This window comes from Pipistrellus hanaki (genome assembly GCF_964339955.1).
Source record: "Pipistrellus hanaki genome assembly, chromosome: 1".
NCBI classification, from domain to species: domain Eukaryota; kingdom Metazoa; phylum Chordata; class Mammalia; order Chiroptera; family Vespertilionidae; genus Pipistrellus; species Pipistrellus hanaki.
In genome coordinates this window covers 8616206-8643617 of record NC_140503.1, presented here as the reverse complement: position 1 = coordinate 8643617, position 27412 = coordinate 8616206, and the positions used below count along the sequence as shown (strand labels likewise).

The 27412-nt window shown below is 56.5% G+C and overlaps 1 protein-coding gene across 3 annotated transcripts in view; it reads left to right on the top strand.

The window, feature by feature from the left end:
* Positions 1 to 27412, top strand: part of LOC311617402 (protein Daple-like) — a 101483-nt gene that overhangs the window by 36244 nt on the left and 37827 nt on the right. For all 3 annotated transcript variants that reach the window (XM_084873797.1, XM_084873798.1, XM_084873799.1), the window contains exons 4-12: positions 5776 to 5845; positions 15200 to 15258; positions 16247 to 16330; positions 18911 to 19051; positions 19465 to 19649; positions 20367 to 20448; positions 20789 to 20947; positions 25337 to 25483; positions 26124 to 26268. In XM_084873797.1, coding sequence (XP_084729923.1) covers positions 5776 to 5845; positions 15200 to 15258; positions 16247 to 16330; positions 18911 to 19051; positions 19465 to 19649; positions 20367 to 20448; positions 20789 to 20947; positions 25337 to 25483; positions 26124 to 26268 — 1072 coding nt within the window. The remainder of the gene's footprint in view (positions 1 to 5775; positions 5846 to 15199; positions 15259 to 16246; positions 16331 to 18910; positions 19052 to 19464; positions 19650 to 20366; positions 20449 to 20788; positions 20948 to 25336; positions 25484 to 26123; positions 26269 to 27412) is intronic.

Here is a 27412-nt window from a genome sequence, read left to right as displayed (position 1 = left end):
GGGCAGGGTTGGGTGGCGCTCCTTGCTATGTCGCTCTGACACCTGTTCTGTGCCGGGATCAGAGCTCTCAGCTCACAGATGCTGTGGAGTGTGTGGGGCACACTCCCCTGAGGCCGTCGTGTTCCTGATTCTCAGTTGTGACTGAGACCGTGGCCGGGCTCCTGTATGTCTGTGGCCGTGTGGGAGGCCCGTGGTGATGTCCGGACCACCTTGATCTCCTTGGCGACCCCGAGCATCACCTTCCACCTGGCTGCCTCTGCCGGGTGTTTGCGTTCACTGTTCTGGGAGTTGCCTCTCATGTACTCGGCACCAGCAGCTCCTGTTCACACCCCCAGGGAGGGTCCTTCCCTGGGCCTCACCTCTGGTCTTTAGCAGCATTTATTTTTCCTCCCCAGCAAAATGTCAAGAGATAACATTCCACTTCATTCAGGGGGAGAAAAGGTTTCTTCCCGCTTCTTTAAGAAATCATTGTTCTTAACCCGACAATCCCGGGGTTTGGAATGGAAACGAGATAACCTTTGCCGGGCACGCACACGGAAGTGTTTGCTCCCTGCAGCTCTAACAGGACCTGGCATCTCCCGCCAGCGGAGAACACGGCCTTTCTTGTGAGCAGGCGCAGGGGTCAGCGTGGGCCCTGGCGGGACGGGAAAGCCTTTACAGCCAGCCCCCTGCATTGCCTTCGGGGCGTGTGGCACCGGGACCCCAAGCCTCTGTCTCCAGTGGCTGGTGCTCTGGGAACCCTTCCTCCCAGCCTCCTGCCATCGCCCCGCATGCAGGGCCCAGGGGAGCAGGCATCTCGTTGGCATCATATCATGGGCACAGTGAAGCCATGGACCTTGGTGCCCATCTCGCTTGCTGTGGGTGGCAGAGAGGTCCCCTCCTCCACGACCCCAGGGGTGTTGTCAGGTGTGCGTGTTGCATGTAACCACGTGCCTGTGGAGTCTGCTCTTCGCCCTCCCTCCTGCACTGTCCTCCTGTCCCTAGCAGAGCTCCATCACCCACAAAGCCCGGAATGGGCGCCCCGCCGTGACCTGCACTCTCCCCACCGAGTACTTGTCACGAGATCATTCTCGTGGGAAAGGGGTGTCTTCCTGCCACTCACCTTCCTGGTTCTGTCCTTTGACCTTCTCTCCTGAGAGCCAGTGCCCCAGGCCTGGAGACTCTCCACCACCACCACCACCACCACCACCACCCACCCCCTCTCCCCATTCACCCTCGGCTGCCTCCAGGGCTCCAGATCAGGGAGCGGGGAATCTGATGGTGGCCTGCTGGCTGGGCTTGCTAACACCTCTGCCGACACAGATGCAGCCCTGGGACCCGCCAGCTGGGGTGACAGACGCTTCCTGGGGCGTGTCCCGGCCTGTCCCATCCCTGCCTGACACGTGTAGGGCCTTGTTTTTATCGTGACAGCCCCAGGGGAGCCATTGGAACAGATAAGGTGCAGCCTGGGTGGTGTTCATTACAGACACTTTCCAGCCCCCCCCCCCCCCCCCCCCCGCTGCGGAGAATCCAGACACACCCACCCTCCTCTGGCCCATTTTTGTGACTTTTCCTTTGATTCCAGTACAGCAGGATTCCCAACAGGATAAATGCCGTTAGTCCAGTTCCATCCACGAACAGGAGAACTTGGGGTCTCCCAGCATCTTGGGTTAGGATCCGAGAGCAAACCTGGTGAAAGTCCAACCTGGCTCACCGACGTCAACTCCCCGCACCCTCTGTGGGGAGGGGGCACCCTCTGTGGGGAGCGGGCACCCTCTGTGGGGAGGGGGCACCCTCTGTGGGGAGCGGGCACCCTCTGTGGGGAGCGGGCACCCTCTGTGGAGAGCGGGCACCCTCTGTGGGGAGGGGGCACCCTCTGTGGGGAGCGGGCACCCTCTGTGGGGAGGGGGCACCCTCTGTGGGGAGCGGGCACCCTCTGTGGAGAGCGGGCACCCTCTGTGGGGAGGGGGCACCCTCTGTGGGGAGGGGCCTCTCCAGAAGGCCGAACTTCGAGCCTCACTCTTCCCTCCTGCCTGAGCCAGGCCTCAAGGACCGGGTGACAAGACGGAGGCTGCATGGAGGCTTGTGGGCACCCTCATCCCTGCCCGGGGATGTGACAGAGCCTTTGTGAAGGCCTAGGTGGCACTAGGAGGTGCCCGCTTTGGGGGGTGATCAGGCACACCTCTGGGCTGGCACTCCCTCGCCTCGCTCAGCCCCACCCCATGCCAGCCGGTTGGTGACCAGGTGCCCGCCGAGCAGGCCAGCGTCAGCTGCCGCCTCCACAGTGGCTTTCTGTTCCCAGTGCCAGGCGGGAGGGCCCACTCGTCAGCAACCTCCTCACGTCCCCGCTAGATGGAGGCCCTGGCAGGCTGCCCTGGAGCCCTGCCACCCCGAGGGGACCCGTTTGCTAGGCTCTCCTCGGGGCCTGATGGCCACCAGGTCCCCTCGGCATGGGTGTGGGGGTGCCTGACACCACGAGCCACCTGGGGCCGTCGGAATCTCCCGATGCGGCTCATGTGACAGGCTTTTTCATTTAAATGTAAAAAGTGGCGCTCGATTCAGTCCAGGGGACACGTTTCAGTGTGTTTGGGAGGACTTGGGTATGCGAAGCCACTTCCCAGATCAAGTGTCTCCAAGGAGAACGTAGTGTCCGAGCTGAGATGTGCCGTGAGTATAAACGACACACTGGGTTTCAGAGACTCAGCGTGAGGCAAGAATGTGAAATATTCACGGCTTCCTGCCGGTGGTGTGGTGGAGTGATAATACGTGGGGTATATTGGCTTAATTAAAGTATATTATTAGAGTGTTTTCACCCGTTTCTTTCTGCTTTTTGAGGGGAGCAACAGGATCATGTGAAATGACTGTCTCCGAGTCATATTTCTACTGCCCTCGACACTCACCCCCTGAGCCTGCTTTTGCCGGAAATGTGGGTGGTAGTCCCGTAGGGGATCAGTTAATTGCTCTGGAGTGGTTTGGGCCACAGGATTAGACCCTAGAGACCCATGCTGTTTTGAAAGGAAAAAAAATTTAAAACACACAAAATATAGTTTGTTCATAAAACATAACTTTTTAAAAAAATACATTTTATTGATTTTTTTTTTTTTTTTACAGAGAGGAAGGGAGAGGGATAGAGAGTTAGAAACATCGATCAGCTGTCTCCTGCACACTCCCTACTGGGGATGTGCCCACAACCAAGGTACATGCCCTTGACCGGGGATCGAACCTGGGACCTTCAGTCCGCAGGCCCATGCTCTATCCACTGAGCTAAACTGGTTAGGGCATAACTACTACTACTTCTTTTTTTTTTCTTTCTTTTTTTTTTGCAATTAATTTTCAGTTTTGAGTATTGCAAACATTATTTCTTAACTGCACACGTGACACCTATTTCTTGGGCAAAATTAGCAAGTGCTGACGAGGCGGTGTTAAACACGTGGGCCGTCTAGCAGTGCTCCCAACCGGCTTTTGCTTTGGTCCTCACATGGCAGAGATGCCACTGTGCACTATCGCAGCGACCTGCCCGGCACCCCACCCCCCCACCCCCCGTGCCTCCGTGAGAAACCTGTGCCTGCGAGCGCCCTGAGCACGGGTGGGCTGCTGCTCCGCACACGTGGACAGGCCGAGGGAAGCCAGCCTGCACCCGGAGGGGCTGAGGAGAGCGGTCTGCTGGAAGTCGGGCTGAGCGCCCAGCCGTGTGGGAAGGTGGGGCAGAGCCTCCTGGACTCGGGGCTCACCCGGTGGGAGTCCTTCCTCCTGCTGGCTGAGCCGCTGGGAAGTGGATTCCGCCCCAGAGTGGACTGTGGAACCCCTTGGTGAGCCATTCACTTGAGAGACAGTTTTTTTCACGTTGAATTTTCCCCAGGCCTGAAGGAGGGCTGGGGCTGTTACACAGCTCAGACTCCTGTCCAGCACAGGTGCTTACCCGCTGACAGGTTAAGAAAACAGTAGCCATCTCTGATGTGCCATGACCCCAGGTAACAAAGAAAAACTTTCTCCAACACCAAGTGGAGAGGCGCCCGATGCGTTGGGAGTGGGGTACACCTCACATTTTAGCATCCCTTCCCCCCGGGTTCTGGTGTGGACAGGAGCCACGGAAAGATGATAAGGAGGGAGGATAAAGTCAGTGCATTCGCTGCCTGGTGGCGCTGGCATCCCCCGGCCTGCGTGCCCAGGCCGCCATTCTAGCCCGATGATTCAGAGCGGGAGCCCTGGGGTGTTCTGCTGGGCCGACTGTGTGATCGTCCCCCCTTTCTTTATCGGCGCTCGGCAAGGTGCTGAAGGCAGAGCTTCAGCAAGTGACACAATCGAGTGAGTCCTGAAAAAGGTTGGAAACATTTTAAAAAGGCATAAGAAGAGCTTTTGTTGGTGAAGGATTTCTATAGCAACCACTTTTTTTTGTGTGTGGCAATTTTATTATTTATTCATTTATTCATTTATCTTATTGTTTAAAGTATCACAACTGGTAGTACACATGTCTCCTTTTCCCCCCATTGACCTGCCCCCCGCCTCCCCTACCCTCCAGTGACCACTTTCGTAAGGCCAAGCATCCTTATGAAACCTACCCCCTTCCCTGTCTTCTGTGAAGCTAGGTTTCTCTCTCCTCGTTTGTAAGCAGTGAGGCCCATCGGGACAGGGAGGAGAGCCTGCCCTGGCGGTGCTCTGGGGACGCAGTGGTGGCCAGGGCACACTCCTAGGAGGGCTCATCAGAGGCACCAACACTGGGCATGACTGATAGCTGCAGCCGGGCCAGCGTTCAAAGCCCCTCGGTGTGAGGGCCAGAAGGCAGCCCGCTCCCCGCGCCACCTCTGACGGCGCCGATTAGCGGTGATTTATCCCTCTCCCTGGGAAGCCGCTGCTGTCAGCCGAGGCTCCGCATTTGCCAGGCGCACACAGCATCCTGAGCCGTCCGTTACTGACCCCTCGGCAGTTCTTTAATTCTCACTCTGGGTTTTTAATTGCACGAGCAAACCATGCCATAAAAATAAAGCCATCTTTTAAAAAAATAAATAAATAAAATTATATATATATATATATATATATATATATATATATATATATATATATATATATATGTTATTGACTTTTTACAGAGAGGGATAGAGTTAGAAACATTGATGAGAGAGAAACATCAGTCATCTGCCTCCTGCACACCCACCCTGGGGATGTGCCCACGACCAAGGTACATGCCCTTGACCAGACTCGAACCTGGGACACTTCAGTCCGTAGCCCGACGCTCTACCCACTGAGCCAAACAGGTTATGGCAGTGGTCGGCAAACTGCGGCTCGCGAGCCACGGGCTGCTCTTTGGCCCTTTGAGTTTTTAGCAAAGACCAGCTTAGGAGTCCCCTAATTAAGTTAATAACAATGTACCTACCTATACAGTTTAAGTTTAAAAAATGTGGCTCTCAAAAGAAATTTTAATCATTATACTTTGATATTTGGCTCTGTTGACTAATGAGTTTGCCAACCACTGGGTTAGGGCAATAAAATCGTCTTTTAAAAAGACTCTCACCCCCAATCCTGCTGTCCTGGCATGTACCATATCTTCTCCCCCAGGTCTCTGTACATGGGCAGGCATAATGTTCACGTAGTTATGATCAGGGCAGAAGTACAGCTCGGGTTGACGTCTCACATTTGTGTATACCCTAACTGTTCCTTCCCGTCCCACAGTAGCATGTTCATAGTTACCTTGTGGTGGCTCCACACGCTTCCAGTCACTGGGTAAGCTCTCATTTGGGTCATCGCTCTTTGTTTCTGTTTCCTGTTCTTAATGGTGTCTTTTCCTCTTTGTTTCTGTAGGAGGTTCTGCAGCAGCTGATCGTCATGAACTTGCCCAATGTTTTGATGATTGGCAAAGACCCGCTGTCCGGTGAGTGAAAGCCGCCCCCCGGGTGCTTGGCCCGTGCCGGTGGCTCTGGGCAGCTGTTGGACACAAGAGCTCTGGCTGCCGGCTCGGAGCCAGCATGGTGAAAACAGTGACCAATTCGGTGACATTTTAGAGGGTGGGTTTATCACCCTGAGGCATGAAGCCAAGATCTTCCTTCCTTAAGAAGCAATCCTTGCAACCCCTCACGTACGAGTGCAGAGGCAGCAAGGCCACTGCTCCGTGGGCTCAGGGGCTGGAGTTGTATGGTGGCCTAGTGAGGGATTGGAGGGAAAGGGGGGTATCTCTCCTCGGTAAATGTGGAATCCATGACACTGTGGCGGGGCGGGTACCTTTTGGGAAAAAAGTAAGAATCTGTTAAGGGCCGTGGCTGGTTTGGCTTGGTAAATGGAGCGTCGGCCTGCGGCCTGAAAGGTTCCAGGTTCGATTCTGGTCACTGGCACATGCCCGGGTTGTGGGCTCCATGCCCAGTAGGAGGCCTCCAGGAGGCAGCTGATCAATGATTCTCTCTCATCATTGATGTTTCTCCCTCTCCCTTCCTCTCTGAAATCAATAAAAATGGTTTTTAAAAAAAGAATCTGTTGAGGGAACTCACATCTCTCCCTCGGGGATCCTGTGATGCTCTTTGAGTCCGTGGTAGGTCTCACGACTGCACCTGAGGCCTGCGAGGGCAAGGGTTCCGAGTCCCAGCCTCGGACCCTGGTGTGACCTTGAAAGACTGAATAAAATGGCTCCTGGACATCTTCCGGAAAGTCGGAGCTTAATTCACACTGGTCAGGTAGTTCCCGCGCTGTGGCTCCCGGCCATCAGCTCACAGGCCTCAGGGACAGACGTCTCGCCATCAGGGGCTTCCCTTGTTCCCGTGGAGACCTCGCTGGGTTCTGGAGTCTCCTGGGGCAGGCCAGGGCGGGCAGGAAGGTCCTCCACGTGAGAGGCTTCTACAGAGGAACCAGCCGCCCTCTGTGGCCAGCTCCTCCCCTGCTCTCTCCGAGGCTGGCCATCCCCGCTCCTGACAATGTGACAGCAGCTAGAGCTGCCTTGAGAGGGGAGGGAGAGGGCGCCGAGTGGCCAGCAGCCGCTTTGGGGCACCGGGCCAGGTGTGGCTGAGCAGTATTCCTGTTGCTGGGGGGAGGGGTTCCTCCTGAGCCCGCTGGCCGATATGTCTGCCTTTTGTCTGCATGTGCAAAAAGGAAGAGGTTTTGTTGACCTCCGGTTAGTCCTCTGCTCGGCTGGCCCGGGAGCCTTACGTTGGCTTTGCTCCCAGCCGCACACACCCTTCCCCACCCATTCCCCCCCTCCCCCAACCCCCTCCGCCGTTGGGCCATTTGTTTCCTGGTTTTATTTCGTGGTTCCCCCAGCTGCAGCCCTGGGCCTGGAACAGCGGGGCCTCTCATGGTTTCTATAGTAACTTCATGAAAGTCGGGGTCTGCTTTGCTGAGCAGAACTGTTGGCTCTCCTGGTCTGGTGGGAGCTGGTATTCAGGGGAGAGGAGAAAGGTGCCCAGAGAGGTGGGTGGTTCAGGCTCAGTTCTGCTCTGCCATCTGACCTGGAGGTCACAGCGTAAGGTGAGTGGAGGAAGCCTGAGGAGCTGGGCAGAGGGACGCCTGTTCCCGAGCCCTCGGGGAGCCCACCACGTGGTGGACATGGTACATGGACCACAAAGTGGAATGGAAGGCGCTTGTGAGATGGGCTGTGCCATCCCTATTACAGGAGGAAACAGGCTCTCCGAGTGTGAGTGACAAGCCCGGGCCCTCGGTCTGTAAGCCGAGGTGCCGACTGAAATCTGCTCCGTTCGAGCCTGAGCTCCCCATCTGTACCCCACGCAGACACACACGTGTCAGGCTGAGCTCTAGGCGCCCGCCTACAAAAATAGCCGTGGGTGTGGTCCGACCTAATATTAATAAACGTGTCCTCCGCTCCCGCCAGCCACCCTGCCGCCTCGTCACCCTGCAGAGCTTGGCTACTTCCTGCCGACGCCTCCTCTTCCCCTCCCTGCCCGTGTCCCCACTTCCTGTGCCCTCTGGGGACCCCTGAGCCACCAGGCACCTCCACACACCACCCCGGGCTCCAGCCCTCCCTCGGCGGACTCGGGTCCGGCCCCTTTGTGACCCACACGGGCCGTAGAGAACACAGGTCCCCGCCTGGGGTCTGGCGCTGAGCGGAAACATCTGCAGAGATGTGGATGCCGATTTGAAAAAAAACACACAAACCCAGCTTAATGAAGGTGCAATTTGCGCACCATAAAAATTATGCACGATGTAGTGACCTTTTCCATAGATGGACACAGCCCTGCAACCTTCACCACAATCCAGTCTTAGGACGATATGAGGAGCCGGATTTAAAGCTGTGACAGGTGAACAGAGTGCCGCCTGGTCCCCAGCATCGCGTAGAATGGACAGACATCACCCAGAGGGGCTGTGGCCCCCGCTCTGAAGAAGTGGGAGATGAGCCGGGGAAGCGAAGGAGGAGAATGCCGCCCAGGGCGCAGGCTTGGGGGTGGGGAGACTGTTACCATGATGTCAGGACCAGAGGGACTTGGGCTGGACACGCGTGTGGGTAGGTTAGGAGGGAAGTCCTGGGGGGAGGACTACCGGGGGCGGGGGGGGGGACTCCCAGCACAAAGGAGTTGGCAGGCCCCTCAGCGAGAAGACGCAGACCTGCGTGCCAGAGCAGGGGGACGCGTTTATGGGACAGGGTTTTCTGTTTTATGTTTTAAAAATAGACCGTGATGCATTCGGGGCTTCTTTGTCACTAGTCCTCGAAGTCAGTTTCTTTCTGCAGGGTGCCTGGGAGGCAGGGCTTTCTCACGAACGCCGTCACACGTGTTTCGGGAGCTCGCCAGAGCTCCTTCTGGCTGGTGTTGACAGTGTGCTGTCATTTGTAACATTTCGCCGTTTTTGGTTATTTCTCGTTTTTGGCAAAGGCAGCACAGTGGAGTCAGGTGCCAGGGGCAGGACAGACCCCAGCAGTGCTCCTAGTCCACCCTCCCCCGTCACACGTGACACTGAAAGGCTGAGGGAGAGCACTCATGGAGGCACTCAGCACAGTGGCCCCTTGGGGAAGAGATGTACTTCTCATTAGCTGTTTCTGTGTGGGGACGTCAGCCTCTGATCCCAAGCAGCTGTTTCTAAACGCCCGGCAGGACTCCTGGGCCGAGGAGGGGCTGCCCCGCATCCACACCCTGCGGGGTCCTGTCTGTGAGCACCATGGCACCTTGGAGAATGGCCTGGGGTCCCACCAGTTGCTCTTTGGCGGTCTGGCCCTCAGTTCTACCTTTTCTCCCTCTTATGGTGGTTACACAGGGTCTTCAGGGCACAGAGCAAGCACCTTGAGGAGTCGGAGCCTTCTGAGTCCCAGAGGCGGCGAATGGCCTTTCTTCGCAGCTCCGTGCAGGCCGCTGCTCTGTCTGCGGCAACCACGGGGCCAATGCCTGACCTCCCGATAGGCCAGGGGCCTTGCTGCCTCTCCTCCTCCTCCGAGCAGGCTGCCCGGCCAGCGGCTCACACAGGAGCCCACCCCAGGCTCGTCCTCCAGCTTCTGTTGTCTAACGCCCACCTTGCTGGTCCCGGGGGCCCAGAGGTGAATTGCTGTCTCTGCTCCAGAGCCCCCAGCCAGTGTCGGGCCAGGGAGGGGAGAAAGCACCCAGAACCAGGTCTGTTCCAGGGTGAGCACGCTGTACCCAGCGTGCAAAGCAGGTCATGAGCTCTGCCTGGGCAGGCAAGGAAGACTTCCTGGAGGAGGGGCTGTGTGACAAGGCGTGGCAGAGCAGAGAGCAGAGGGAAGGGTCCAGGTGGGCGGGGCTCAGAGGAGGAGAGCTGTGCTGGGAGTCCCATGGGGAGCCGCAGGCCCAGGGCACAGGGAGGGAGGCAGGCTCCGGTCCCAGGAGCTTAGGTTTCAGAGGCTGGAGGGAAACGGAACTCCTGACACTGTCCGGAATTTAATATTTAACCCTCTCCGTGTTTACTCGCTCTCCTGTCAAGAGTGTCCTTGAAGTGCTCTCCGGGTCCCATGGAAACCTTCCCTCACAGCCCACACCGCACACAGCTCTGCTTTCTGGTGACTGGCTGGGAACCAGGAGACCCGAGTGCCCAATGGTTTGTTCCCCGGCCCTGTGGCAATCGAGGAAGGCGGCTCAGAATCTGATTGGTTAGGGACAGCCTTTTTGCCACTGAGAGCGTCCTTTTAAAAAGCCATGAGGGCTGTCTCCCTTCCCCTGCCGTGGGCCTGGGGTTCTGCCCGCCCCACTGCCCTGCCGGCCCGGCACCTGCTGGGTCCAGGGTCTCCCGTGGGGGCTGGCGAGCATTATGCCCTTTTTCCCAGCCTCAGTGTGTTCACTTCTCCCTAACTCCCATCTCTACTCTCTGATATGTATCTTATTTTTGCATTTGCAAAAATCTAAGTTCCTTTGAATGAGGAAGAAAAAGTAAGCGAGACGAATCCTCAGGCATCCGATCCTATTACAGTTTCCTGTCTCGTCCTGGAGGGAGCAGGTCCAGAAAAGCCCCGAAACACTCTGTCCAGTGCCGGGCGTGGGCCGCTCCTTGGCTCCTGCGCTGCTGCTCAGTCCACGCAGAACGCGGGGCTGCTGGCGTGGGAGCCGAGAGCCAGCGCCCCGTTCTTCGAGGAGCGTGAAAAGCTTGCCTAACCCCAAGGCCAGGCGAGCGTGGCAACCCAGCCAAATGCCGGCCTGTGAACGCCCCCGGGACCTGCCTGGATACCAGACGTTGTTTAGTCAACTTCTCGGCGGTGCCGCGCACACACAGCAAATGCTCCCGGGCTGCGGCCACCTCGCCATGGCTTCCGGCAGGACTGACCTCCGTGGCCGCCCGAGGAGGGACCAGATGCTGTTTGTCAAAGGTCTCTGTGCTCCCCGGCAGCGTTGGGGCTTTGCGTTTTCTGCGTGGGGGGCTGGGAGGGACCCTTTCTCAGATGGTCCTCCACCGCCTCGCCTACAGCCAGCACAGCCCTGGGTCCCGGTCTGCGCTCTTGTGGCTGAGTCTCCGGTGCTGACCTTCAGCCGCTGGGTGCTAGGCCTCCGGCTCCCTCTAAGCCTCTGCGGCGGGGCAGGTGGTAGGTAGGGGTCATTCTCAGTGGTGACACTGTCTGAGGGCCGAGGTGGCTGTTTCAGATGGTTCTACGGCAGAGGCTGGTCGTTGTCTGCGAGCAGCGGTGCTGGGGATTGGGGAGTGCGGGGCGCAGGGGGCCGACGTGGATGCGGGTGATGGACAGACGCTGGGATAAGGGGCTGCCGGCCTGGATGCACTCAGGGGGCCCAGGCACCATTGCCCACGTGACCGGGTGCCGGCCAAAGTCTGAATTTGATAAACGTTTATTGAATGACTAATTAAACAAATGGGAAGGGAGGCCTGCTTACGTTAATGCCCGTGGGGGCCTCATGTGTGACGTTCTCGGTATAAGAAATCCAGGTGCGGGTTTCCCAGGGGTCGCTGTCCAGGCTGCGCTGTGGTGTGTACAGTGCCTGCCTCGTACCCCATGGGCCAGGGTGGGCACGAAGGGTCCCCAGGTGCCCACCCAGAGGAATTGACTATCCACACTGTTCTCAGCAGTGCCATGGATCTGACTCGGGGTGGCCCCGGCTAACAAAATAATAGGCAGCTGTTCTCGTCGTAAGTAGGGCCCCCAGGAGGGCCCCCAGAGCTGTGCCCGTGGGCTGAGGCCTGGGATGTTGTTACTCAGGAGACATACTCAGGGCCATGGTCATGTTCAGTGCCATGCTCTCTTCAAACCAGCGAGGCAGCCCCATAATCCTCCTTATGAGGGGGCGGGTTTTCACATGTGAGATTAGGGAAGGCGTGGTGAGTGGTTGATTCTCACACGTGAGTCCGAAGAAAGCAGAATTAGAATTAGTAAGAAGATACATGTGTGTACTAACTTCTCACTTAACGTTGCCTGTAGGTTCTGTGACTTTAAGTGAAACACGTAGACTGAAACCAGTTTTACTCTATGTGAATTGACATAATCAGGAATTAAGTTCCTACAGCATCTCATCATCTTTACAATGAAGTGACGTTGACTGAAATGACATTTGAGGTCACTTGTGCCATCCCAGCAAGAAAGGAAACAAAAGTTCTCTGTGCCCTTGCCCTGGGACTCGATGCTGACGGTTCACGTCCGTCCGTCCGTCCGTCCATCAGCAGATGCTGGTGAGCGGCTGCACCGTGGCCCTGGATTGGAAGCGGGCCGAGCTGGAGCCCTGCCCTAGAAGGAATGTCAAGGGACGACAGTTTCGGGAGGAAGGGGGTAGTAGAGATTATTGGAAAGCAGGTGGGGACAGAGCTGGGACCCAATCTCAGTGTGTAACTCAGCCTGTTTGAGCCCCGATCTTGCTTGTAAAAGGGAGATGTTGTCCACTGGGGAGTGCACAGTAGCCTGTTGTATTTAAGTGCAGCGGTGGTCTGTGGGAGCGAAGGACACGGAGGAGGGCAGGCTTAACCACCGGATTGGGTTATCACTTCCCCGCAGCCTCACTGTGGCAGGTCCTGGGCCTCTGGCTGTGGAGAGCTGAGCTCGCCAGAGGGGAGCGTGCTTGTGCCTGCTTCTCTCTGCCCCTCCCTGCGGCTAGCTCACAGTGCCTGCCGCCCCCAGCACGGCAGTGTGTGCAGTTTGGGGCAGGAAGAGCTTCCTCTGGGAGAGGGCTGTTTGCTTCCTTGACCTCGTCCCCACCTTTGTACCTAAGTGATCATTTACAGACAAGATTTATTTTCCGCACCCAGAGACCAGGGAGTGAGAACATGCCAATGGCTGCATCTGAGAGAATCGCAGAGTAGAACCGAAAGGGGCCCTCGGGGTCACGGGCCTGGCCCAGAAGACAGGTTTGGTCCCACGTTGATGGCAGTGGCCGGGAGGGCTGTGTTCACAAGGACCCAGAGGCTAAGGCCAGGCTCAGTAAGGAAGCGCTGTGATTGGCCATGTCTGCCCCGGACTGGAGATGAGAAAGTCAGGGAATTGCCCAGCCCTGATCTGACCCACCCTGCACATTTGAGAGGTTGGTGTGGCTTAACTGTCCACCCTTACAGCGCAGCACGTGTGCTAACAGGTCGTGTCCCTTCTGCTTTGGGAGCTGATCGCTGCAGACGCCTGTGGCCTCATGTGTAGCTGAGATCAGCCTAAGTAGTTCCATTTCTGCTAAGACAGACGGGTGAGTTTCTCTGTGTCAACCCTCCAGGAAGCAGGTAGTAGAGGAAGTGAGGTTTTTCTTAGATTCAACCAGTAGCTCAGGCAGTCGTGGGATTCCCCTCGAGTTGTGAGGTTGTGGTAGACAATATGGAGGGTGCCTGATGTTTCCTAACCTCCCCCACCCACGGTGACTCATTCAGCACCGACATCCACGCTGCTTCATGCCCCCCCACCCCTCATTTCTCACTCTAAAAACCAACTCTAGTAAGCTTAACCACAGAGCATTTATAATTCGACCAACACCATGTTCTCTTACCTCTGGGCCTTTGCAGGCGCTGTTCCTGTGCCTGGAACACTCTCGTTCACCTGCCTCCTAGGTCTCGGCTGGGTCTCGGCTCAGGGGCCATTTCCGTGAAGAAGCCTTGCCCGACTCTCCCTGAAGACTCCTGTCCTCCTCCCAGGTTCCCTTGACATTTTTCAGATTTTGTTCATCGTTGATTTTCTGATCTGAGTGCAGAGGACTGTGCTGATTATGACCGAGCTCCCGGCAGCCAGAACACACGGGTGCCTGGGAAAGGGAGCTGTCTGTAGGTTTGTTTCTTCTTCGACTGCTTAACTGTGTCACTGAGCCAATCTCATTGGCAGGGACCCAGTAGAGAGTCGTATGTAATGTTTTGAAACTGTTCAAAACCCACAATCTGGTAGATAGATGAAAATAGCAGTTCTTCCTACTCCTGAAATTGTGTGAGAAATTGGGCATCAGCCTCACTTGAGAAATGAGGGAACTTCTCCTGCTCTCTTTCTCTCTCTCTCTCTCTTTTTTTATAAGTGTCATAAGAATCCGTGTAGGGATGAAAATCACAGGATGCACTTGTGATCAGCACGTTTGTATTCACTCAGCCTCGTGAGAACAAGCACAGCACTGCTCCGCCGGAATGAAGATTTTTCTAAAATTAATTCTCCACCTATAAAACCTATTTCCTTCCTCTCACAAAACTCAGCAAACAGGAACTCCGTATTTTTCTAATGGTGTGCTGGATCCGATTTAGGTTTGCCTGGATGCCTAATGGGTACGAGTGAATGAATGAATTGAATGAATGAGCTAGCCAGAGGCTCATGGTTGTCACTGTGTGTATCTGCAGGGTGCCAAGGGAGGAGAACCCTTTGCTCTTTCACTGAGCAGCTTCAGACTGTAATTGTGAGCTCGCTTGTGTGCATGCATGTTTGTGTGGTGTGCATGTATGTGTAGTGTGCAAGCAGGGTTTCTGGTCTCCTCCTCGTTTATGCATTTGCTATCAGCAGCAGGCCTATCCTATGCTTGTTCCCACGTTCAGTGCTGTCTTCCTCTGCTGAGGCTGGGAACATGGATCTCAGAGCAGTTTAAGTTATTCTAGAGTATGGTACGCTTAGATCCTCTGCTGTGAACAGAGTTCATAAAGATTTCCTGTGTGAACTCTGCCTTCTGTCTCTATTAAAAAATAAAATAAAATAAAAAAAAACACAAAACAAAACAACAACAAAAATTAGCCACCAAGGTGTTGTTTAGCATCATTTAGATTAAAGCACCGAGAATTGGAGCCTCTGGGAGGGGATTGGTGAATGAGTTTGTGGCCTTTGATGCAGTAAGTAGGAAACCATCACAAGTGATAGGTGCATGTTGTCTGGGGTTTTCTTTGGACTACTTCAGCCAAACATCAATACTGAATTATGGGGAGGGGAGGAGTGGAATGGTTGTGCAGAATCTTGAGAACCTGAAGCTGGGAGATGAATCCGGGGGCTCATCGATCTGGAATGTTGCACGATGAAAAGGTAGCATTGTATGCCGTCTCATCTTAGAGCTGACACAGTATTTCCTGTGGAGACGCCTCTCTGCCATTGGGCTTCGCTTCCCACACACACTAAAAAGAGATGCATAGGATAGGCCCGCTGCTGATAGTTGAAGTTGGAGCCTCCTGATAGTTGGAGCATCCTGGGAAGATACTTATGATATATTTGAGTGGAAAAGGACCACAAATAGTTACGTACATAATTTCCATGTGGCTTAAATAAGGTAGAAAACAGATGGAGTGTGTACACCCAGGTCGAAATCACTGGGTAGAGAAATGATTTTTGTTTTTAGCTTTTCTACAGCACACTCGTGTATCGGTGGTGAGATATTGTGAACAGATGAGTCTAATTAAATACGTTGCTCTTTTGATTCAGGGAAGAGTATGGAGGAAATCAAGAAGGTGCTGTTGCTGGTGCTGGGCTGTGCCGTCCAGGTATGGCATGGGCAAGGGTGGAGGGGGGCCTGGCCTCAGCCATCCTGTGTTTGGGTTTGTGGGGATAGACTCCCCCTTAGTGAGTGAGGTAGGAGGGAAGCTGCCTTCAGCCCAGCATGACACGTCCCGGCTTCCTGAGCGATGGGACCACTCCGTAGGTGGCAGCCGATTCTAGTCCCTTTGGCAAGAAGCAGGTGGGGATTCCTCAGCCCAGGGTGCCCTTAGCAAACCGTACCCAGAATAGGGACACCTCGAGCAAAGAGCAGCAGCTACACACAGCCCGTCTCGGGAAATAAGGTTCATGGGAACAGCCCCCATGGTGACTTCCGGTACTATCTCTGGCTGCTCGCACAGCATGAGGCAGGCTGAGACTCAGTGGTCCGATGTTTTACCATCCATCCCTTTGAAGACGGTGTTTGTCGCCATCTGGCTTACACCAGGTGGTCTTGGTTTTGACTCATTTAAGAATCAATGGAGCTTGTTTAATGTGCAGATTAATCATCCCCCACGTCTTCAACCCGATGGGGCTTTTTAAGAACAAGCACCCCAGGTGATTCTGATGTAGGCTCTCAGAGCAACTTGTAATAAAGAGAAACTCAGTCCTCTAGAGCAGCGGTCGGCAAACTCATTAGTCCGCAGAGCCAAATATCAACAGCACAACGATTGACATTCTTTTGAGAGCCCAATTTTTTAAAACTTAAACTTCTTCTAACGCCACTTCTTCAAAATACCACTCACCCAGGCCGTGGTATTTTGTGGAAGAGCCACACTCAAGGGGCCAAAGAGCCGCATGTGGCTCTCGAGCCGCAGTTTGCCGACCACGGCTCCGGAAAAACCTCAGTCTGAGGGGCGGTGGGGACGTCGAATTCTCGGTTACAAAGGAGGAAGCCAGGGCAGGCGGGCAGGTCCCTGGGAAACGCTCTGTGGCTGCGGCGGGCTCCGGTCGCCTTGCTCTCAGAATGCTCCATTAACACGCGTTCCCCCGCAGTGCGAAAGGAAAGAGGAGTTCATCGACAGAATCAAACAGCTGGACATCGAGACCCAGGCCGGGATCGTGGCCCATATCCAGGAGGTAGGTGTGTGGCTGGCTCCGTGGGGCTCAGCCGTAGGCCCCCACTCCCATGTCAGCCAGGAGGCAGGCTCTCCCCACCCAGGAGGGGTTGAAAGGCTACATCCCCCGTTAGTGAATCCACTGATTTTAGGTTTCCGATACCACAGAAATATCGAACCTGTTTGGGAAGCTAGTCCTCGGCAAGCTAAAGTAAAATGGGGGTAAGAATTCGAAGAAGAAACAAATTTAAAACACCTCAGTCAAGTCATCTTTTGCCTCCTCTTCTTGCCTAATATGGGCTCAGACTATTTTTAAGGGCTGTCAAGTGGTTGGACTCAGAATTTGATTTGCGGGCCCTGAAAATATATTCTGGCATTTGTCGCCCTGCTTCACACGGTTGAGTGTCACGGAGAAAGGTTGTCCGTGTCTGTCAGGGACGTGGCAGAGACACGGCTGCCACCCCCTGGGAAGAGAGAAACCAGCACCTAGAAGGGCTGTCGCTGTGGACTCGGCCCCTGGGGTGGGGTCGGAGGGCTCTGTACTGAGGATGGTCCCTCTGCCATGGAGCTTGGCAGAGGTGGTCACATCAGACGTGGTTTCCCTGGAAACCGGGCCTGTGGGGGCAGGCACTGACCGGAAGTTTATTTTCCTGACATCCCCCGCTCCCTCCAGAGGAAGCCTTGTATGATTTAGTTACCTTAGGACCGTGGTTGGCAAACTGCAGCTCAAGAGCCACATGCGGCTCTCTGGCCCCTTGAGTTTGGCTCTTCCACAAAATACCACAGCCTGGGCGAGTCTATTTTGAAGAAGTGGCGTTAGAAGAAGTTTAAGTTTTAAAAAATGTGGCTCTCAAAGGAAATTTCAGTTGTTGTGCTGTTGCTATTTGGCTCTGTTGACTAATGAGTTTGCCGACCACGGCCTTAGGAGAAGTGGTTCAGCCCTCAATCTCGTTGGACAGATGAGGTAACAGCATGCAAAAGGCATGAGCAGGAGCGCCTAGGAGCAGGTGTGTGACTGGCAGGGGCAGCTGCACACAGCTCCCCAGGCTGGCACCAGGGACAGGCTGGGCTGACGGGTCCCCAGCCTCCAGGCACCATGGGGTGATGGACTGAGTCAGCGCTGGGAGTGGCTTGTCGCAGTCGAGGGGAAATCCGCATTGTCCTAAGCACACTTAGCCATTCCTGACAGTGAGGGGTCGCCTGTCAGCCTGGGGACCTTTCTGCCTTTTTGTTTTCCTGTGGGCCCACGTGTTTTGAAAAGGGATGTGTCTGGGGACTAGGTCTTCACTGCGCACTGCCTCCCCAGCTCAGCCAGTAGGATACTTACAATGAAAGGGGGTGGAAGGCAGCTCTGCGTCCTGAGTGGTGGTCAGGTTCAGGGCTGGCTGTGGGGACTGGGCTTCAGAATTAGTCGGGTGCTTCTCAGTCAGGCGCCCGGCCCCACAGGAGACCCACACCCCCCCGGCAGCACGTGGGAGGGGGAGGGGCAACATGAGCCTTTATTAAAGCTGCCCGGGGGGCCGTGTGCCGCTGGGGTAGTGTCCCCGGACCCCCTTTCCAGACATGAGAGGCCTTTCCCAGGCCCTGGGATGGGGCGACCTCCAGCCAGCCTCCGAGTCCCCGAACCTGGCCTTCGGGTGCCTGGTCCCGTGGGCTGAGATTCCTCCAAATCCTCCGAGGTGGGCCGACCCCGGCTTTTCCCCTCTGTGAGGTGGGAGAGCTAAGGGAGTGGTGTCATTGAGAAACCGAAAGGCCCTGTTTTCTTGTTGTGGGGTGGTGTGCTGTAGTTTTTTTAAAGTTATTTTCTACCTCGAATATTATTTTAAGTTATGAAATATTTCCCCAGAAAATAACCTAAGATTGTTATGTACCCAACATTCGGACATAAACTTTTTATTTAAATATATTTTATTGATTTTTTTTTTACAGAAAGGAAGGGGGAGAGAGAGAGAGAGCGCTAGAAATATCGATGAGAGAGAAACATCGACCAGCTGCCTCCTGCACACCCTCCACCGGGGATGCGCCCACAACCAATGTACATGCCCTTGACCCGAATCAAACCCGGGACCCCTCTATCCACTGAGCCAAACGGGTCTCGGCAACTTAAGCAACAGAAAGCCCCTGTTTTCTGTTTTAATATTTTGCCCTCCTCACATTCGATTTTAAGGAATAAGACGCTATTCCTCTCCTCACCCACCCTCCCCCACCCCCGGGCTCCCCTCCTGTCTGTGATAGATTGATGGTGTGCTACTAAAAGCACCTGAGGACAGTTTGGGGCACGACTGCCTGTAGGGAGAGCTTCAGGGTTACAGTCAGCATCCTCTGAATGAGCGTGACGGTGGCGGTTTGTGTGCGTGAAGAACGTGGCTGCAGGGAGCACCCGAACCCTCCCCCCACCCCCACCCCCACACACACACACACCCCCTCCCCCCCCCGCCTGCCACAGAAGCTTCGTGGCTGAGGTTAATGACCGTGAGATGGGTCGGCTGTGGCAGAGTCTGCCTGGGCCCACGAGGCGTGGCCTTGTGGGGGGTGCTCTCGGGGACCCCCGCAGCTGCTCCCTGCCCAGCCTCTGCAGCCCCGGACCCATGTGTGCCCTCAGGTGACCCACAACCAGGAGAACGTGTTTGACCTGCAGTGGCTGGAGGTTCCAGACGTGGCCCCAGAGGAGCTGGAGGCCCTCTCGAGGAGCATGGTGTTTCACCTCCGGAGGCTCATAGACGATCGCGATGAGTGCAGGGAGGTGGGTTTGCCTAATGGGCAGGGCAGGGAGGGGCTTGGGCCTGGGGCCCGAGTTATGGGCCGCGCTCCTCATCCTGACTCTTGCTCTCAAGCCTCTCTTTCTCTCGTGATCCAGGTTCCGTGGGGGTGGGACGTGGGCACTCTCCCTGGGGGCACCGTCACCTCCAGACACCTGTGTGAGGGTCGGAGTTGGGCGTGGAGACCCTGCTCCATTCACACGCCCCTTTCGGTCTCAGTAAATGTATCCTCGCTTTTTAAAAACTCACACCGCCTTTCTCCCGCCTCCCTCATGGCCTTGCAATATCGACTGACATCTCTTTTACTTCCGTGCTCTGGTCCTTCTCACCAAGGGCTAAGGCGGGCACTGTGCCAGGCACAGGAGCACGCCGTGAGAGCCCTCTCTGCCCGCCGCAGCTGATCGTGGACCTGACTCAGGAGCGGGACTACCTGCAGGCGCAGCAGCCGCCCAGCCCGCTCGGGTCCTCCAGCGCCGAGTCCACGCCCAGCCCCACCAGCAGCCTCTCCAGCGAGGACAAGCAGCACCTGGCCGTGGAGCTGGCGGACACCAAGGCCCGGCTGCGCCGCGTCCGGCAGGAGCTGTGAGTCCCCCGGGTCCCGTCCTCTCTGCTCTCGGGTCGTGTGTCCCCACACATCTCTGACACGTGGCTCACTGCCAGGCGATGCAGCAAACGGGGGCACTCTGACTGGCACCCCGGAGTGCAGGCACTGCTCCGAGCTCAGGCCCTGTCTGGCCATGGCTAGTCCACCCCGCGCTGGGGCCTGCGCGGGAGGGGTTCTGCTGGGCCGTTAGAGCTCCCGCCAGTCCAGACATCACAGGCAGAGCAGCAGCCTGCTGTTGATCCTCGGTCCCAGCGAGGGGGTCGAATGGCCACACACTAGTGTGTGTGTTCTTGGCTGCAGGGAGGATGTGTCTCGTCCCGCGTGGCGAGCCTGTGCCCTCTTCCCTGCGGCTGTGATGCCACGTGCCCGTCATCTCGGGAGCTGCCCGCCTTCACGTCCCCGCCAGTGGGCCTCGCTGCCTGCCTGGCCGTGGAGGGGCGCAGGGGCTCCTGGGGCTCCTTCCCCGTCCCGCACCCTCAGAGGAAAGCTCGGTGTCTGGCGGCTCTCGTCCTAGAGCAGGCACTGAAAATGTAAAAATGGCTTCGGAGTCGGGAGTGATTTCCAAGCCCCACATACAGACTCCCTTCTCACACCCAGAAGCCAGGTCCCCATTCCTTTCCCGCTGTGGTCTCCCCGGTGGTGGGCTTTCTGGGTGCTTCTGAGGAAGCCTCACCACGTCCTCCCATCGCCCCCAGGGAGGAGAAGACAGAGCAGCTGGCGGACACCAGGCATGAGGTGGATCAGCTGGTGCTGGAGCTGCAAAAAGTCAAGCAGGAGGTGCGTGAGCCTGTCATGTGTGGGGGGGAGGGGGCGAGCGAGGGGCTAGGATGCCCCCATAACCATGGCGCTTGGTCCAGGAATGTAACCACGGGACCTTCCCACAAAGGCTTGGCTCCTTCCCACTCAAAACAACGCTGCCTGAGAGCCCGTTGTCCTGCGAGTTGCTGTGGGGATGACATATTTTGGTGACAGCGTGTGGGGCCCCCGCGGTGGCCTGCACATGGAGCCGCTCGGCCGCCAGGGCCCGGCTTCTCTCGGGGCCGCAGGGTCTTGGCTCCTTGCCCCCCAGCCCGGACGGTGCCCTGAGCCAGGTCCCCTGCCTTTGCCCACCTCCCAGAACATCCAGCTGGCCGCCAGCGCCCGGTCTGCTCGCGCCTACCTTGACGAGCTGGACTCCCTGCGGGAGAAGGGGAGCCGCGTGGAGAGGCTGGAGATGGAGCTGGTGCGCTTCAGGGAGAAGCTGAAGGACGCGGACTTCTACAAGGCCCGCATGGAGGTGAGCCCAAGCCGGGCAGGCGCCCACGGCGCTTCTGTCCTGGAGGAGGGGGAGGAGCTGAGATGCTTTCCCAGCTGCCCTTGCACCCCGACCTGTCTGCATGACCCCTGGGTCTTCCTCTGTTAGTGGCAGGAATAGAATTGGGAATATGGTTGGAAGGCCTAATTCTTTTAGGATTTTTTCTTTCTACTTCATGCCACAGTGATGACCTTTCTATTCACAAATCTTTTTTTTTTTTTTTTTTTTTTAATATATTGATTTTTTTTACAGAGAGGCAGGGAGAGAGATAGAGAATTAGAAACATATATGAGAGAGAAACATTGATCAGCTGCCTCCTGCGCGTGCACACGCCCTGACTGAGGATGTGCCCGCAACCAAGGTACATTTCCTTGACCGGAATCGAACCTGGGACCCCTCAGTCTGCAGGCTGATGTTCTATCCACTGAGCCAAACTGGTTTCAGCTTTTTTCTTTCTTTCTTTCTTTTTTTTTTTTTAAGACTTGTAATTTCTGTGCCTAATCTTGCCAAGACTGTTTCTCCATCTGTAAAACAGAGACAACTGTACTCGTTCATGGGGTTTATACAGTGAAGGAGTTAAGATACCTGGTGTAGGAGCAAGTCCCGTAGTAAGCTCTCAGTGGCATAGCCTAATAGGATCCACTCAGGGGAGGGTGGCAGGGATTCTGAGGCAGGGATTTTGGTGCTTTGACCTCTCACCCCGACTGCTTCAGGTCAGCAGTGGGTTCCAGAGCTCTCTCTCCCGAGGGTGTGGGAACTTTGCCCCCTTCTGCAGGCCCCAGGGGTTAGAGGCAGTTCGCAGTCCCCAGGCCAGGTGGCGGCAGGTGTGCTGGGACAGGCTGTTTGGCCAGAGACCTCAGCATGCTCTCCTGCTGCAGACGGGCCCCGAGGTCCCTGGGCCACTGGGCCACGTGGCGGCAGGCTGGAGACGGCTGTTTGTACCTCCGGCCAACTCAGGGTGTGTCTTTCCCCAGGAATGTGGGTGACACGCTCGCCCCTTGGAGAAGGCGCCCCGGGTGCTGTGCCAAGGCAGCCTGGCCCAGGCAGGGTGGGGGTGGAGGCCGCTCTCAGCTTTGTCCTGGAAATGGCCTGCTGGCCCTGCTGGTGGTGAAAGGCGTCCATCTGCAGCACAGACGGGTTCCGGCATACGGCACGCTCACTCACCGGGAGTGCCATCGGTGGGAGGGCCGCAGACAGTCACGTACAGGCTCCCCAGACCGCTGCCTCTGCGGCCCTCCTGCACACCGGGGACCTGCGGCAGCCCCCACACCTCACCCCAATACTGTCCCGTGGGTGGGGGTGCGTTTCGGGGCCTGTGCAAGCTGCCTTGCTCGGTCACGCAGACACGGCGACCAAAGGCCTGTGTGGCTTCCCCGTGCCGGGAGCGCCTGGGCTGTCGGAGGGTTTCGCATGGGAACTCCTTTTCCTTGTTCTCCACTTTCCTGCCTCTGGGTGATGCAGCAATATTTTTCATAACGATGAACAACTTTTCTGTCCAATTAGTAATGCCTTAGGCCTGGCCGGTTTGGCACAGTGGATAGCGCACCGGCCTATGGACCAAAGGGTCCCGGGTTTAATTCGGTCAAGGGCATGCACCTCCATAGCAGACTCCTCCCCAGCCTGGGTCCTGGTCTGGGCGCGTGCAAGAGGCAACCAATCAATGTGTTCCTCTCACATCGATGTTTCTCTCTGTCTTTCCCTCTCTCTTCCACTCTCCCCAAATAAAAAATCAATGGGAAAATATCCTCAGGTGAGGAGTAACAACAACAACAAGAAAAACAAAAGAAAAAATTAGTAATGCCTTAAATTTTGCATTTGTTTGACAAGTTAGAGAGAAACGGTGTGGTTCATGGAGCCCAGGCCAGGCGGAGGGGGGTCACACTGTCCTCGGAGGCCCGTGTGCCAGGGCCCAGGAGCAGTGGGGACGTCCTTAGGTCGCGGTGGCTCAGCAGCCCTGCAGACTGTGCACAGGCCCGGCCAGCCCTGCTCCGCCAGGTTTTCCGGAGGCACCTCGAGCCCCCGAGGGGAGGGACAGGGTCGTAAGCGACTGCCTGCCTGGGGCCCTGCGCACACAAGGCACTCGGTAGTCACCCCACAAGGACAAACCCACTCCCAGCAGTGAAAAGACTGGGAATCTGGGGAGAAGGACGGGGAAACATCACGAGGTTTAGTCTCCTTCCAAATGGTGACGCTTGGGCTGTGGTGGGCAGCAGGTCAGAGCGCCGAGGACAGTTCCCCTCCGCTTGGGGACCAGCCATCAGGCCCCTGGCCTGTGGCTTCATAACGTGGCCCCTCAGCTGTTGGCTGGGCTGGGCTTGGCCTGTAAATAGCCTCCCAGTTCAGTTGGGGTCAGGCCCCCAGGGCCAGGCTGGCTGTGGGCAGCTGCAGGGCTGGGGCCCCTCCCCTGTCCAGGCCAAGCCCTTTGCCAGCTTGAGGACTCTGGCATGGCTTCTTGCGGTCTGGTCTCTCCCTTCTGAGGTGGCAGGTGCACAGAGCGAGTTTAGATATTTCTGACGCCTAACACACGGCGACGTCTACACCACCAGAAAAGGAAGACGTGTTTGAACAGTAGCTGTAGGTCACTTTGTTCCACGCTGTATTCTGCTTCCGGACACTGTCCATCCCTGCATGTGGTCCATCCAAGTCTGGCAGGGCCCAGCTCACTGGCCACCTCCGATTCCCCCTCATGGCGTGATTCAGCTGACAGGCGTCACTGAGCATTTCTGGGAGCCCCCAGGAACAGAGAGGGAGTGGTCCGGCGCTGTGGGACCAGCCTGCGGGAGGAGGACAGGCCAGCTCAGTGTTGCCCCAACTTGTGGGCACTTGGGGAGCCTGAGCATCTGAGTCACAGAGTGGAGTTGCAAGCACTTCTCAGAGGGGGCAACTCCAGCTGGGTTTTGAAGGCCAAGTAGGAGTTGGTTGTAAGGCAAAGGGGCAGGCTATGCTGTGGAAGCTCAGGGCCTGAGAGTGCTGGAACACAAGGTGAGAACGCTGGGGGCCGTGGCCAGCGAGGGAGAGCCGGGCCTCCTTCATGCTCGTGGCCCTCCATGGGCTCCAGCTCACATCACTGAGAGCAGTCTGACCTTCTTCCTCTCCCTCTTCTTCTACACACACACACACACACACACACACACACCCGGGGCTCCGTAAGAGAACACATGTCTGGAGCTCTCTAGCAGAGTTCAAGCCCCAGCTTCGCCCCTCGCTGGCTGTATGGCTTGGGGCTCATTCTTTAATTAACCCACAGCAGCATCTTCGTGCGTAGGAAGGAACTGTCCCTGCCTCCCCCTCGGGGCTGCTGTGAAGAGTGAATGTGCAAGGACAGAGGGCACCCAGTGCAGGGCCGGGGATGGGCAGGGAGACGGTGCCCAGGTGAATCCAGGGTCTGTGAGCAAACCCTTCCTGCTGCCAGGCTTTGATCAGAACTGTGTCCACTGATGGCAGGTCCCCAGCTTCTCTTCTACCCAGAAGCTTGGGTTCTGGCCCCTGTGGGGAAAATGGACATGAGATGGAAAAGCAGCAGCTACCGCCCACTCTCAGTCTTTAGAACCCATGAGTGGGGCCAGCCTTGGAGAACTGCCCACTGAGAGCAACGGTCACATCCCATGTATGCGTGTTCCCAGACTGTGAGGGCATTCAGGGGAGACTCAGCCCCTAAGACACCGAGTGGTTCTGGAAGGGCTCCTGGGGCGGGAGCAGAGATGAGGGGAAAGAGCTGAATGGCTCCCTCATGTGTGCTGGGCACTGGGACAGGAGTAAGTCCAGCAGACTCCTCTGGTGAGGGGGCCTGTGAGGGACCAGCCACGGCATCCCACACCCAGCATGTGCCCGACTCCCAGAGGCCCACAGTATTGTTCGTTGTGTCTTAGCCCTCATGTCCAGGAAACTGCTGAGAGCCGCTTTTCTAAGAGGACGTGCCAATAGGAACTGTGTATTGAACAATAGCTCACCCGGATAGCCATTTATTTCCAGTACCCAGATCAGAGGAGTGACTATTGACTTGAGATGCCTAGGCTCAGCCCTCAAATCTGGGACAGACTCTCAGCCCCTCCCCTTCCTTGTTAAGCGAAGTGGCATACCTGTCAGCGGGCGCACTCGTCCAATAGACAAGGCTGTACCCGTGAGACACGCTGACGCCGGGGCTGGCAGAAAGTAGACGCTGAAGAAGTGTTCCCTTCCCAGGGTCCTGAGGCAGAGGTTTTCTCCATAGAGAACGTGCACCTGGCCCGGCCTGATGGGGAAGGGGCAGGTGCCCCAAAGCAGAGAGAGAACGCCCCGCGGCGGCAGCGTGACCCTGAGGTGGCAGGTTTGGGTGCAGATGCCTGAAGGGGCCTAGGTCTGATGGTTCTCGTGTGTGTTTTCGCTGACCAGGAGCTGAGAGAAGACAACTTCACGTTGATTGATACCAAGTCCATTCTGGAGGAACAGCTGACGGCGGCTCGGGCCCGGGTCGATAAGCTGTACGAGCTGGAGAAGGAGAACCTGCAGCTGAAGTCAAAGCTGCACGACCTGGAATTGGTACGGCGAGTCGTTGTCCTCACGTGTCCCGCAGGCGGGGCCATTGCAGGCTCACATTGTGCCCTTCTCTGAGGTTCTGCTGCTGGGCTGGGGCTGCTGCCCACACAGGGACCCGCCAACCGCGGAGACTTACTTGCCAAGCTCACCAGCGTGAGTGGACACCACTTAAGGCCCTCAAAACAGACAGGGCCTGACTTGCATTGCTTTTCTGTAAGGATGGTTGTACATGGATGTCTTTTGCAAAAAAAGGTCTCTGCTGGTGTTTAGGATGTGGGTTGAGCTGTGCTTTGGGAGTTCCTACAGCCATTCCAAGGCATGTTAAACCTGCTAAGGGACCGCAGAGCTGCCCGTCATCATATTACCTGCTTTAAAGCCCTGTGCTGTGCGCCACTTTGTTCAGACACCACTCAGAGACGTTGGGTGTCTTCATCACCTAGGCCACCGGGCCAGCGTGTCTTTTAGTGGCTGTAGGTCTCCCAGCTGGGCCCTGTGTTGCAGTCACTTCTGTGCAGCTGTGTTTTGGGAAGTGAGCAGGTGCATGGAGCCCTTCATCCTGGGGAAGGAGGGTGGGTGCACAGGGGCGGGGCCTGCCCAGAGGGTGGCATGGGGGCATCCCCACCACTCCCTCTTTCTGCACTAGGACCGGGACACGGACAAGAAGCGCATTGAGGAGCTGCTGGAAGAGAACATGGTCCTCGAGATTGCACAGAAGCAGAGCATGAACGAGTCCGCCCACTTGGGCTGGGAGCTGGAGCAGCTCTCCAAGAGCGCAGACCTGTCAGACGGTAGGCAGCAGCCCCGGGGGCCTGGGAGCCAGGCTGGTTACGGTTTCTCCCTCCTCCAGGGAGCTGAGCCCTTGGCTCTGAATCTCCTGTGTGAGCCCATCCTCACCCCAAGTGAATAGGGTTTTACTCAAGGGCCATTGGAACTGTTTCATTGCAATTCTCCCCAAGGGGAACTTGAAGGGTCTGGCAGCCGTGAAGTCAGGACATGAACTACAAAGTAAGTGTTGTCGGATTTCTCAGCTCCCATGCGGACAGTCCCAGGAGCTTCCAGATGACAGCACGCTGACACCCAGAGGATGGTTTAGATCTATCCATGGGGGATTGGAAGCTCTGGATGGCAGGAGCCTTCCCCAGAGGTCACAAACCTCCAGTATAACTAACCCTGGGCATGATTTCCTCCGTTCATCTCATAATCGGGCAGATGGGTGCAGTCTGTTCTCTGTCTCCCTGGGCAGGGGCTGCTATGTGTCTCCTTCTTAGGGGAGCCAGGCCGCTTCCCCTCCTTTTGCGTGCCCCCTCAAAGCCCCCACAGGAGGTGTGGGGTTGGCCAGGGGCAGGAAGTGCACCCTGCAAATAAGTACCCACTTCCTGTGCTCAGCAACATCACGTGCACCTGAGCCCAGGAGGGACTTGGGGTGGAAGAGGTGCTGCTTTTCTAATTCTGATCAACATCCCTAAGCATCATGGAGAGGCTGTTGAAAGCAGCTGGATATTCCTTCTCCTCAAAGGTTGCCATCAGTTCCAGACCTAAAATCAGTTCATTGAGCTATGAATCCGTGTGAGAAGTCAGTTCTTTCTGTGGTTTGGTGTCTCAGCACTCCTGGGGAAAAAGGGACAAATCGGGGATCCCTGTTCTGGAAGTTCAGATATTTACTTGGGAGGACACTGCCCCCTGGTGGAAGGCAGGAGTGGTGCCGGCTGGCAGGGAGCTCTCAGACCTAATGTTTCTGTGAGACCAGGGAGGCTGGGGGTTGGCACCCTCCCTGCCTCAGGCACTCTGTGTAGTTTGTGAGCCCTTTCAGTTCAGGGTCCATGACTTCTTGGTGTTCCCACCCCTGCTGCTCAGCTGGCAGCTCATGAACAAAGCGTGAAAGTACTTTTGTATGGATGGTGTGGTGGCTTCTTGAGTCAGAAAGGCCTGGCT